Raw genomic sequence first — 13,254 nt, 5'->3', positions numbered from 1 at the left:
ATACAGCTGAAAGCACAAAGAGAAAAACTTTACTCCCTGTATGTGCCCCCTCTACACACACACACACACACACACGCACGCACGCACGCGCGCGCGCGCACACACACACACACACACACACACACACACACACACACACACACACACACACGCTCCTCTTTCCCCCCCTCAAAGTTCCTTAATGACAGCCACGCGAGTGACACACCACCAAGTCTCTTTTTACTGCCTGCACCCAAAGAGAATCAGTCCTACACAGAAGATGACTTGCGTGCCCTACTTGTTTGGATGCACATTTGCGCACTTTTGGGGAGCGTGTTTAGGCATTTCATTGGTTACCGGAATAAAAATCCTCAATGCGTCATCAGTCAGTAGTATGAATGGCCTTGACGAGGTGTAAAGTTGTGCATCGAGCGGCCACAAATGAAAGATAAGCCCATTAGAAGAGGCCATGTGGAGTGTGAACATGTGAAAGCCGCACCAGGTCTTACACTAAAGGAATGTAGCTCGGCAGATGGTCCGAGGTGAACGCTTGGACGATGAGCTTTCGCTCGCGGGGGTGTGCCGGGCTGACTTCACGTGCAGTATAACAATAATTCGAGGTCCGCGATCGGCCCTTCCTGCGGTTCAGCTCAGTGCTGCGATAGTTTCGTGGGTTCAAAAAATTGTCGGAATGTAAAAGGAGAAGGGTTGGGGTATCAGGAGGGGAAGCGAGGGGTTGTTGTACATTTAACAGCTCTCTATAGCCATTTGGTGTGTCCCTTTGAGAGAAAGAGACAAGAGCGAGGAGGGGGTGGGCCTAGAAAAAAAAAAGTTGTGTGTGTAGTGCACCCCCCACAACCCCACTTTTTTGTGATGGCCCCGGGGCGGACTTGTGGTGGTGGAGGGAGGGGAAGAAGAGGAGCAGAGGGGCTTATTTGCATCTTATTACCCTGCGCGTTCTGGTCTGATATAAAAGCCTGTACAGGAGCGTCGAGCCATCAGACACACGCACAGTCAACCCGAGTGAGAACGAGGCAAACTTGTTTTCCTCGCTCGGACCCGTATTTCATCAATCAAGAGGGAGAAAACAACAAGGACGCCCACCTTTTTTTGCGCAAGATTATTTGGAATTATTTCATACAGGGATTTCCCCCAAGGATCATTCTGCTGCGGATTATTTATTGACAAAAAGATCCTAAATAAAAAAGAGGCTTGTCTCGGAGAAGAGAAGACAATCATAAGGAAAGTGAATTCTGATTTAAGGACGAGCCCATCAAACTTTCTCCATGTTTTTTTGAGTTGAGCTGCACCAACCTGTGGAACTTTGAGCGATTGTTTTGAACGGGCTGTCAACACAATGGGACGCCTGTGTCTGACCTTAGTTGTCACGCTCTCCCTTTTCACCTGCCAGGTATTGTAGCATTAATTTAACGGCACGGCGCTCAATGGCTTCGTTTTTACTCAACGATTATCTGTAGATTTTAATTCAGTGTTAACCCACCTAAATGACAGCAGCCTTATGATCGTTTGCCTGCTTGTTTCTAATATCACCTATGTGTGTATGCTACGACTTTAGGTTTTGTGCTCGGGGGTGTTTGAGCTCAAGCTACAAGAATTTCTAAACAAAAAAGGGGTGTCGGGCAACGCCAATTGTTGCCCCAGCGGCGGCGGCGGTTCGGCTCATCAGCTGGGCCACCAGCAGTGCGAGTGCAAGACTTTCTTCCGGATCTGTCTAAAGCACTACCAGGCCAACGTGTCTCCTGAGCCCCCCTGCACGTACGGCGGTGCGGTGACCCCAGTTCTGGGCTCCAACTCCTTCCAGGTCCCTGAAACGAACGCGGACACCTTCACCAACCCGATCCGCTTCAATTTCGGCTTCACATGGCCGGTGAGTGACTCAAGAAATCGTAATATTTGTCATGTTTAAAAATGTGTTGTTTCCGAATGTAACTCACAGCTGCGAACTTAAATGGAGCGATTTGTAAATTTTATCGTCTTGTTCCATGGGAGCACATTGACTCTCAAAGTTATAAAACACAACAGATGCTCCCCAAATTGTGAGGGTCTTTGTCAGCAGTGTGTGAGAAGCTCTATTGTAGTAGAGTGTATGTGTATGTGGGGTTAGGGGGGTGTTGGGGGGTGTCGCGGGCGCATGGGGGTTGGGATTCGATCGGGTGGTGTTTTCACCAAACGCCTCTCTCCGACCAGGCGTGGTGGGAAATTTAACATCCTCCGAGTTGGCACATCATTGGCAGCGCAGCGTGAAATTCCGCCTCGTTTGCTTCGCGACGGAGTCCTGGTGCGATAGTAGCAGGGTCGTGAAAGGGAAGCAGGTCGTCGTGAGCCTTATTAGGATCCGAATCAAGAGCGTTTCAATGAGGCTATGTAGTTTATTGGGAGGCGTCCCTATTGCCAGTCCCTCCCCCCTCCCCCCTTCCTCATGCGGCTCTGCAGGCTGAGCAGCTGTTGACTCTCCGTGTCTCTCTTTTTTTTCTCCCCCAGGGGACATTTTCACTGATCATTGAGGCTCTGCACACAGACTCCCTGGACGACCTGGCAACAGGTGGGTGGCAGGCAGAGAAACAGCAGTGTAACCTGAAGACAAGACAGCAGGCTAATTGTGGCAATGTTTTCCTCTTTAATGACATTTTTTCACCTAATTCAAGTGATTGAAGCTCAAAATAATAACATGGAACTTGTTATCTGATTTAATAACTTCATTCTGAGCTCAAATGGATGTGAACAAAGAATGAAGGGTTGGAGTTATAATAATGGCTGTTGCATTAGTAAAGCAAACATAAAGGTGGCTGTAACAAGATGTGAGATAAAGGACACACTTTGGGCAGGTGTCACCTGCAAGTCTTATCTTATCACATAATGATAACACTGATGATGACTAACTGCCCACAGCTCAGACGTGTGGCGATTAGGGAAAATGTGCTGGTCACTGTGTAAAACGCAGATATGTACCCATGCAAAAACAACTGATGGGTTTTGAATCCCGATGACAGTGTCATACTCTGCAGAATAAAGTGCATGAAAAACAAATGACCAATGAGTTGCCGTGTCTGGGTGACTTTTACAGACAACCCAGAGCACCTCATCAGCCGCATCACCACTCAGCGTCACCTAACAGTTGGAGAGGAATGGTCCAAAGACATGCAGACAGCAGGCAGGACGGAGCTACGTTACTCCTACCGCTTCCTGTGTGACGAGCATTATTATGGCGAGGGCTGCTCCGTGTTCTGTCGGCCCCGAGACGATGCCTTTGGACACTTCACCTGTGGAGAGCGTGGCGAGATCATTTGCAACTCTGGCTGGAAGGGACAGTACTGCACTGAACGTAAGTCTCGATTGATTTGTTGACATCCGGCCTGCTTGGGATATAATTGGTGCAGTGATATTCCTCCTGTTACTGTTACTAATTTACCTAATATTAAAATTCACCAATAGTTGTCTCTGTAGCGCAGAGCAAAGTACATCATATTCCATCATGCGTCAAAACTTGACCTGTGATAATGGCTTCAAATGGCATCCAGTAGTCATTTATAAAGTTAGCAACTCCAACAGTCACTTGGCTGTCGCTGCTGTTCAAGGACCCCAAGCCCCCCTTCCCTGTGTCCTAATGCAGGGCCCGTGTGCAACAGGCGTCAGTTAGTTATCCCCAAGCACCAGAGGCCTCCATTCTAATGAGCCGCAGTGGCTCCTCAGTAATTCACACGCCGCGTGCCTTCCATTAGACCACTGGGGCCTCCTCACCCCCAAACCTCCTCCCCGATTGGCCAAGTGGGGGTCCTGCATTGTTGTGGCCCGAGCCGGTGATTGGCCAAGCGGGGCTGTGTATTGTTGTTCAGGGGGCAGCTGCTCGCTGCAAGGAGACAATGGAGCAGCTGTCTGGTGGTTAGCGCCACACAGACCAGCTGGCCCTGGGAGAGAGGTGGTTGGAAGAGGGGTGGAGGTGGGGGAGATGCTGGGCTGGGTGCGAGCAGGGATGGGAGGAGGAAAGGAGGGATGCTGAAGGCGAGAAGAGAAGAAGTAGAAACAGGACAGAATGATGGGAAAGGGAGGAGAAACAGATCAGAGAGGGCGCTATAGGTGTACAGTTGTATAGGTGGTGGTCGTTGGGAAGGGGGTAGTGGGCAAGGGTGAGGAAAAAAAGACTCCAGAGCCACAGTCAAGAGGGAGAAAGGCGTCTTTGTGTGGGATGCTTTTGTGTTGGAGAGCAACCGTGTTAATAGAGAGAGCCCATTGGCTGTTATGGTGGCTTTGGACACTAAAACCCGAATCCCCCCCACCACTCCCATCCTTTGGTATCCAAAGCCACCATAGCAGCAAAGTCTTGAAGGTAAACAGTCCAGCAAATTGTGCAGCACAGTCTAAACTAATACTCGGCAGTGAGTGGTCTTTATCAGGACTGGCCTCCTGACCCTAATTGCTCTATTTGACTGTTTTGCCCTGTGACAGCTGTGTTTTTATCGGTCTCCTATCAGTGGCTCAAAGTATAGAATGAAAGACTGAGAGACAGGTGAACAGGTAAAGGAAATGGTGGCAAAGCCACAAAACAGCCCACGGAACAATCAAACAGATAAGGTATTTTGCTTTACTTACCTTTTTGCTTTGTTTTTCCTTTCTGTAGCAATTTGTCTCCCTGGCTGCGATGAAGATCACGGCTTCTGTGAGAAACCTGGTGAATGCAAGTATGTTGAGAAATGACTTGTCCCCCCATTTTTAACAGACACTCACACTCGGCTTGTCTTGGCTTTGTTACTAACGGCATTTGATTCATGATGGCTTCTAGGTGCCGCGTGGGATTCAGTGGTCGTTACTGTGATGACTGTATCCGTTACCCGGGCTGCCTCCATGGTACGTGCCAACAACCCTGGCAGTGCAACTGCCAGGAGGGATGGGGCGGCCTCTTCTGCAACCAGGGTGAGTCTCTTGGATTTTTGCATTCAGTTGCAATATTGTTCCTTGCGTGCCAAAAGATGAAACTTTCAACAACAAAAAAAAATATTGCTTTGATACCTTTTTTCTTGCTGTTTTCAGATCTCAACTACTGTACACACCACAAGCCATGTCTCAATGGTGCCACATGTACCAACACTGGCCAGGGCAGCTACACATGCTCCTGTCCACCTGGCTATACAGGTGCCAGCTGTGAGATTGAGGTCAATGAATGTTCTGGAAACCCCTGTCGCAATGGTGGCAGCTGCTCCGTAAGTATAAGAGACAACTGTCAATAAAAATGTTCACTGAAACAAGAAAACCGATAATCATTTACCTCCTTTCTAATATAGGACCAAGACGGAAGCTATCAGTGCACCTGTCCACTTGGTTTCTATGGCAAAAACTGTGAGTTGAGTGCCAGTAGCTGTGCGGATGGGCCTTGCTTCAATGCTGGACGCTGTGTCGACAACCCGGAGGGGGGCTACTTCTGTCAGTGCCCCATGGGATACGCTGGATTCAATTGTGAAAAAAAAATTGACCACTGCTCATCCAACCCCTGCTTGAATGGTAGGCATTCCTCTGCTTGCTTGTTAGTGCAGCAACATCACGAACGCCAACACCGACATGTCAAATATCAGTGATTTCCACGCTGACTTCGTACTACTTTTCCCTCTGCAGGAGCAGAATGTGTGGATTTAGTGAACTCGTACCTCTGTCAGTGTACTGAAGGCTTTTCTGGTACCAACTGTGAGGACAGTAGCAGTGGCCTCTCTGGACATTGTCTGTCTTTTCCTTGTCAGAATGGTGGGACATGCCAGGAGGGAGTAAATGGCTACACATGCACCTGCCCACCAGGTATGATTTCATATTCAAAATGACTTAGTTTTCTTGTTTTAGAGTACACCATACACACAAGCAGACTCCTAAGACTGGTTTCTTGTGCAGGGTATACTGGCAAAAACTGCAGTTCCCCCATCTCCCGCTGTGCTCACAATCCTTGCCACAATGGAGCCACTTGCCATGAGCGCGGTGGTCGCTATGTGTGCGCCTGCTTGCCAGACTACGGCGGGCACAACTGCCAGTTCCTCTTACCAGAAGTTCCCAAGGGTCAGCCGGTGGTGGATGGACCGGACCGGCGATATTCCTCACTGGAAAGCGAAAGTTTTGACGATGACGACAACGACGACAGCGGCTTTCCCTGGACTGCCGTGTGCGCTGGCGTCTTCCTAGTTCTGGTGATTCTCATCGGTTGCTCTGTGTTGGTGGTCTACGCTCGGGTCAAACTACAGGAGCGGCACAGTCATCGCAGCGACAGCGTTCGAAGCGACAGCCACGAAACAATGAACAACCTGACGACCACCAACAATTGCCTCCGCAGTGACAAGGAGCTGGTCACTGTCATGACAACATCCATTAAAAACACCAACAAAAAGGCAGATTACCATTCTGAACTGGCTGGTTCACTTGGTGGTCTGAGTGGGACCAGCGGGCTGAATGGGCTTGGTGGATCAGAGAAGCAAGGCTTCAAGTCTCGCTACTCCAGTGTGGAGTATAACCTCGTTCACGAGTTGCGGCCTGAGGAGGTGTCACTGTGCAAACAGGAGGACCATGACGTGCCAGAGGTGAAGTGTGAGCTGCTGGGAGAGTCTGATACTGAGGAAATATGCAGGAAAAGACAGAACAGGTACATGGTGGTCAAACATATTATAAACCCATGCTCAGAAATTATATTCATTGAGTTGAGTTCCCAATGCCGTTCCGTCTCTGTCATGTAGTGATGTATCAGAAGCGAAACAAGTGGAAGAGTCACCAAGCTGCAGCGAAACCATGTATCCATCATCCTACGATCTGAAGCAACATGCCGCCAGTGATCTTAAATCCCAATCATCCAGTGATGTCAAATACCCGTCAAGCTGTGATGTTGAATATCACTGCAGCGCCAGTGGTGAGAGCAAGTACCAGTGCGCCACAGACACCAAATACCAGTCTGTGTACGTCATGTCAGACCAGAAAGACGAGTGCTTAATCGCGACAGAGGTGAGACATAATTTCTTGCGTACTGAGTAGACAGAACTTCTACCGGCATTGATTTGTCATGAAATGGAGTGCATTTGTAAAGATGTCATTTGTCTTTCAGGTATGATACTCATCATGATCAAGTTCCAACCCGATCCCTCTGGGCGATGGTGGTCCTCGCTAACCCTGAGCAGTACAGCTCAGCTTGTCTCCGGGAGGTTTTACTCCTGCGGTTTGCTGCTGTTCCCTGGAATTTACCGAAGGATCCTGGAGCCAAGGTGACACTGAACCAATGCAGAGTCAGTGAATTTTGGACAATGATGACCTCAAATGAGGATGTCGCTTTCATACTTGATGCTCAGCCCTACAAAGTATCTTCCAAGCACCTGAAGTAGCGCATGCCTTGTTCAAATTTGAAACAATGATGGACTCATGCTATCCAATGACTTTTGCTGAAGGACAATGGAAGAGCTTCATATCTAATACAGTATTGGCATCGAGGTGGATCCAAGGGAGCGTTGGCCTGGATGATGAAATAGTAGTACCGTGGAGTACTGATCGAATGAACAGAGTGGTACCTTTGGAGTACTGAGAGCTTATGAGTTGTAGTAATGTGCTATGTGCTATCGTTATTAAAGCACAGTGTCAAAGTTGTCATAGGTGACAGTGCATGTTCTGTACAGTGCTGCAGAGGACAGAGTGTAGACATGGCAAAGGGTGGAAGTCTTTCCAAGGCACTGGAGCCAATTTCCGAAAAGATCATAGATTTTTTTTTTCAGAACACAAGTGGTCCGACTACACATCTTTAAGTCTGCAGCACTGACAGGCTGTGTCGGCTGAGCTGGTTCTCAGCAGAAACATACAGAAGTGAAGACTCCAGTAGTGACTGCAAATCGATCCAACATGGATCCTGTTGGGCCATACTGGCCCCTGACCCTGAAGCTTTGGATACACAGGGCAATAATTTTGGCAAAATATTCCTTGATATTACAAGCTGAATTTGACATGCAAAAAAAAAAAAATCACTGAAAATAATCAAACACAGCTCATGGGTTATTTTACTACCACTATAGAGTTGTTTGACCCAACCTCTGACGCTGTTGTGCGTCTATGTCAAACTATGAAGGAGTCGTTGGAACTGCCAAGACCTCCTTGCACTACGGGGGTGCATGTGTGTAACTTGCGTTGATGAGAGAGTGTGAGCACAGGCAAGGTCATTTGCGTCTTCCAACTGTTCGCCAGTCATCATTTAGCCACCATCGATCGCCCTTGCCTGCTCATCATTGGTTAGCCTTGTGCGATTCATGTTTTTAAATTGTATTTTTTATTATTGAAACAAAGATGTTCTTTTAATTTAATTATTATTTGTGTTCCAATTTGGTGTGATATTTTGTGTTATAATTTAAGTATGATTGTTTTGTTTTTTTATTTGACAGATAACGTATGTATGTATGTATGTATGTATGTATGTATGTATGTATGTATGTATGTATGTATGTATGTATGTATGTATGTATGTATGAGTGTATGTATGTGTTAGGCACTTGAGACCACTGTGACTGTGTTGTATTTAAAAGAAAAATTGTATGTCTGTACAGAGCCTGTCATTTTTGTTTGCTGGAAAAAAAGCGCAATATTTTTCCAAAATAAAAGAGGAAATATTAGTACATCAGTGTTGGAATGCGTGTCTTCATGTTTGCCGAAAGTGTAATCGCAGGACGTCATAGAAGTCAGTCCCGTTGATGCATGGAGAAAAACGTATGTGAGAAATGGAAACAATTTATTTCCCATGAGATATTTTAGGCTTGAGTCAAGACAATCCAACAAATACGAGAGGGATTTCTTGTTGCCAAGTGATAGTGTCATGGTATGTGTTTGTGTGTGTCTGTGCGCATGTTTGTGTGTAGCGGGGCAGAAGACTGTCTCCTTGTGGAACCACTAAATGAGACAAAGATACACCCCATAATCATAGACCAATTTGCAAGACCCAGAGTGATCTCTTTGCGTGTATGTGTGTGAATGTGCGTGGGTATGACACAGACATCACTTTATAATTTTGTTAGTTATGTGTCTTGACAGATTTCTCAAAGAAAGTTTTGTCTGAAGAATGTCTTGAATATCTGTGTGTGTGTGTGCAACTGTGCGTCTGTGTGTGTGTGTGTGTGTGTGTGTGTGTGTGTGTGTGTGTGTGAGATCTTGTTTAAAGCGGAGGGATATTTATAGCTGGAGAGGGAAACCACAGTCTGGATTTAGTGCCGGTGGCCCCTGTCTGACTATGATGTGCGTATGTGTATGCGTCTGTATATGTGTCTTAATGTGTCCATGTGCATATACATGTCATTTGGTGACCACTGGGTGTGTAGAATTATTCATCAAACAAAGTAATTTGACTTGAAGTGTTATAAATACTTGGATGAATAAAAATTTGGATGAACAAAATGCACGCATAGGCCCACAACATTTGGGCGGTGACAAATGTTTATTTGTTGCCTCCGTAAATCTCCATGATGGATTGCTTTAATGTATGGTAAGAGGTTTCACAAAACATGGCAGTGACCATTTTAAAATTACAGCCACTTCATGTAGAAAGTCAACAGTTTCACTTGCTTCAAACTATTTGGACCATTGCATATTTATAAAAAACACCGTGTAATCCTATTTTTCACTTGGGTAAAAAAATCCATTGTAATCAAGGGCTGCTTGTTTGAGGCTAAGCATTGCTTCTTTTCTGAGTTCAGTGAGTGAAGAGAACATGCTTGAGTCTGTTGGCTTGAAATCAGGCAAGTGAGTTTTTCCATCCATCCATCCATTTTCTAATCTGCTTATCCTCACAAGGGTCACGGTCATGCTGGAGGCTATCCCAGCTGTCTTTGGGCAGTAGGTTGCCAGGGCACACAAAGACGAACAACCATTCGTTCTAACACTCACACCATGGGACAATTTAGAGTGTTCCATTAACCTGCCATGCATGTTTTTGGCATGTGCGAGGAAACCGGAGTACCTGGAGAAAACCCACGCAGGCACGGGGAGAACATGCAAACTCCAAACAAGAAGGCCGGAGCCGGAATCAACCCCTGCACCGCTGCACTGCGAGGCCAACGTACTAACCAGTTGACTACCGTGGCGCCCGCTGAGTTTTTCATTTATGAATAATCTATTACTTTGCCATCCAAAAGTCTTGAGTTGTAGTGCTTATACTGCACACACACTTTCCATAATATTGCCTTCACCGTCCGTGTTCGACACATCATCTCTAATGTTTTTGTTCAAGAGCTGCTCCTTTTTTTCGCCATACTTCAATCATTCTGATACAAGTTGACCTAGGTTTTATCTGTTAAAAAATGACAAAAAAACTAATTTCAAACAAACGTAACCGACTCAAGACTTCATCGCGTACTGTATCTGACAATCATCTCGTGGTGAGTTTTTCAAAAAAGTCTGTAAATCTTAATTGGCATGTAGATGATAGAATAAGGCCAAAACGCAGAGAAAACAACTTGTGTTTGCGTGAAATCAGTTTAAGATGTTCTGGACTATGACGGCCTTCACACAATGGTGTGAGTCATGCGACACATTTGGAATGACCACGTGCGGCAGCAGGCGGAAGCGGTCACTGGGCCAGCGCTTAGGGGCAATCGCGGGATGTTTTGACTCTCAAAGACTGCGACTGTGACCGCTCAAAAAGTATTTGCTTGTATTACACAAGCGGCGGGTGGTTGTTAGCACATACCATGGTGAGCTTTTTAACTTAACTTTTTTTCCACTGCCACAAAAGCTTTTTCGCTGAGTTGGAAAATCACAGGAGACAGGCTTAGGGCCTGTCTTTTGTTGCCACTAGGCTGTCCTGTGGCCCCGAACAGCCGCACACACTCGCATCCTCCCTCTGGTGTCAATAGTCACACAAAGCCATGGTCACTGGATGCCATATGCTTCATAGAAAGAACAGCGCTCTTTGAACTTCTGAGGGACATAGCCCCAGTCCTTCATGCTAAAACGTACATATAGAAGGGCATGGTGTATGTGTGTTTTCCAGACATAAAAAAAATGGCAAGCCAACTAAACAATGAGAAGAAAATGAGACCAAACTCAATCATTTAAAAACTTTGTCCACCTTTAACGTGACCTATGACCTGTACGACTTAATTAGATTTTTTATTTTTTTTTTAATCAAGAGGGGAGGTAAAAAATAAACTTAAACAATGTGGTTGCAGAAGTATGCACATCTTATAACTGGGCTGAATTCAGAATGAATCAAATCACATTCAAGCTCATTGTTAACTGGGAGTCGGCACACACCTGCCACCATTTGAAGTCACTCTGATTAAGATCAAATAAATTTCAGATGTTATTTTATTAAGTTTTTCCTGACGTTTGTTTTTACTTTGGAGCAGAGGCCTCGTTGCATATTCTCAAAATCTCACATGTGGGAAATGTGTCATCATCCAATGAAACAAAGATAAAACTTTTTGGCCATAATTCCAAAGGGTCTGTCTACAGTGCAGCACGGTCATAGCAGCATTATGCTTTGAGGTTGTTTGTCTTCAGCTGGAACTAGTCTTAGATCAGATGGAAGGAATTATGAACAGTTTGAAGTAGAAGTCGGTTGTAAGCACAAAACCTCCAGCTAGAGAGCTAAGCAAAAAAAAAAAAAAAAAAAAACCACAGGAAAAGCCGACAAAAACCCCTAACTTTAACTGGGGCTAATCACAGGCAATATAAATGCTGGCAGGTGTGTGCTCACTCACATTTAACACAAGGCTGAATGTGATTGTGTTAATGCTGAACATTGTAACATTGCAGTTATTGCAAGGTGTACACACTTATGCAAACACATGATGTCAATTGCTTATTTTTATTTCCTCTCTAACATTAATTGTATATATATATTTTTTTTTAATGAAAAATAAGTTTTTAAGTCATTTATCTTGGTCTAATTTTGTCATCCACAAAATCCGGGTATTTGAACAGGTGTGTGTTGACTTTTTAGATACACTGCAGGTCAGATACACACCGGGAAAAGTACTTTACCACATTCTATAATACCAATTTCTCCTTCGACAAATCACTTGCTGTGAGTCATTGTCAAATTTCAATTAAAACACTGCCCACCTACTGGAGGGGCCTGCATTAAACTGCTGATTTTCATTTCTGTGGATTTTTTTTTCTTCTTCACATCATACATGCACCATGGGAACTGGTGCTAGGCAGAATTTGTGGCGCTTTACTTATTGTTTTCACCATTCACCGAGAAGGGCTGTATCAATCTCACTGCACATATACAATGACAAAGTATGATATGACTTTCTAACTTATTCTATTTTTTAAATTTTGCTTCTCTGCATTAATTTGCTTGAACATCATTCTGGGGTGTCTGCATATGATAAAACACTGAGGTTTTTAAATGTCCTTATGTGGCGGGGGCCACTACGGACTGTGGTAGTCTGTTGGCATTTCAGCACAAAATATTATCATCAGAAATCAAACAAGTACTGTATGAAAAAAAAAAAAGTTGTCCGCGTTAGTCCCTTTCTTGCACACTCACTCAGTCCACACATGCCTTTTATTGTGGAGGGTAGTAGGCAGGACCGTATCCAATCCAGAGAACAGGCTGTTTAAGTGTGTCTCTGCTATAATCTGATTAAACTGTCCATTCATGTGTCTCTCCTCGAAGAAAATCTTAAATGACATTTTTTCTATTTGCATGACATTGTGATTCTTACTTTCAATGAAAATGGACCCACAAAGTTTTTGTAAAAGGTTTAAGAACTCCTCCCTTCACCAGTGCCATGCATTTGCGCGCCCCCCTCCTTTTTTTTTTGCTGTCTCTTGAAATTGTAAAAATGTAAAAAACAAAAAAAAAATACATGTAGAAATGTAAGTGATGTCAAGCAAAACAAAAACTTTATGGTTGTAAAGAAATAATACAGTATGTGTTAGGTAAAAGCTCTTTCGATTAGAATTAACAAAAATTGTTTCAATTGGAGTGGAATTTAGAGATGTTTCGCATTAAATGAAAAGAAGAATAAAACTATTCCATTTGTTTTATGCGTGAATATAGAAAATAAATGGCCCACAGTATTAACCCATTTTCACTGAGAGCAGCCTTGTCTGTTTATGAAAATATTTTTTAAAATGTGTTTCAGTTTGGGCTGTACGGTGGATGACTGGTTAGTACATCTGTCTACAGTTAAGAGGAGATCATGAGTTTGAATCTGGGCCCGGGCCTTCCTGTGTGGAGTTTACGTGTTTCCCCCCTGCCTGTCTACAGGACAAGAATGAGACTCATTTTCAGCCCTGGAGTTTCAGGGCTCG

General features: G+C 44.9%; 1 protein-coding gene across 1 annotated transcript; it reads left to right on the top strand.

Moving 5' to 3' along the window:
- The first annotated feature begins 917 nt into the window (after nucleotides 1-917).
- On the top strand, nucleotides 918-7,544 carry dldh (dihydrolipoamide dehydrogenase). Its single transcript, XM_019895805.1, has 12 exons — nucleotides 918-1,390; nucleotides 1,556-1,867; nucleotides 2,482-2,542; nucleotides 3,065-3,322; nucleotides 4,616-4,676; nucleotides 4,778-4,908; nucleotides 5,026-5,195; nucleotides 5,277-5,493; nucleotides 5,605-5,781; nucleotides 5,872-6,610; nucleotides 6,702-6,963; nucleotides 7,064-7,544. Exons 1-12 carry the CDS (start codon nucleotides 1,337-1,339, stop codon nucleotides 7,067-7,069), a joined length of 2,448 nt encoding a protein of 815 aa, XP_019751364.1. The 5' UTR covers nucleotides 918-1,336; the 3' UTR covers nucleotides 7,070-7,544.
- The last annotated feature ends 5,710 nt before the right edge of the window (nucleotides 7,545-13,254 follow it).

Source organism: Hippocampus comes, unplaced genomic scaffold (genome assembly GCF_001891065.2).
Source record: "Hippocampus comes isolate QL1 unplaced genomic scaffold, H_comes_QL1_v1.1 scaffold80, whole genome shotgun sequence".
NCBI classification, from domain to species: Eukaryota; Metazoa; Chordata; class Actinopteri; order Syngnathiformes; family Syngnathidae; genus Hippocampus; species Hippocampus comes.
This window is presented reverse-complemented; position numbering and strand designations above follow the sequence as displayed.

Coding starts and splice junctions, on each gene's coding strand:
- dldh (XM_019895805.1), top strand. CDS start 1,337: ATGGGACGCCTGTGTCTGACCTTAGTTGTCACGCTCTCCCTTTTCACC. Junction 1,391..1,555: donor TCTCCCTTTTCACCTGCCAG/GTATTGTAGCAT, acceptor CTACGACTTTAG/GTTTTGTGCTCGGGGGTGTT. Junction 5,494..5,604: donor ATCCAACCCCTGCTTGAATG/GTAGGCATTCCT, acceptor TTCCCTCTGCAG/GAGCAGAATGTGTGGATTTA.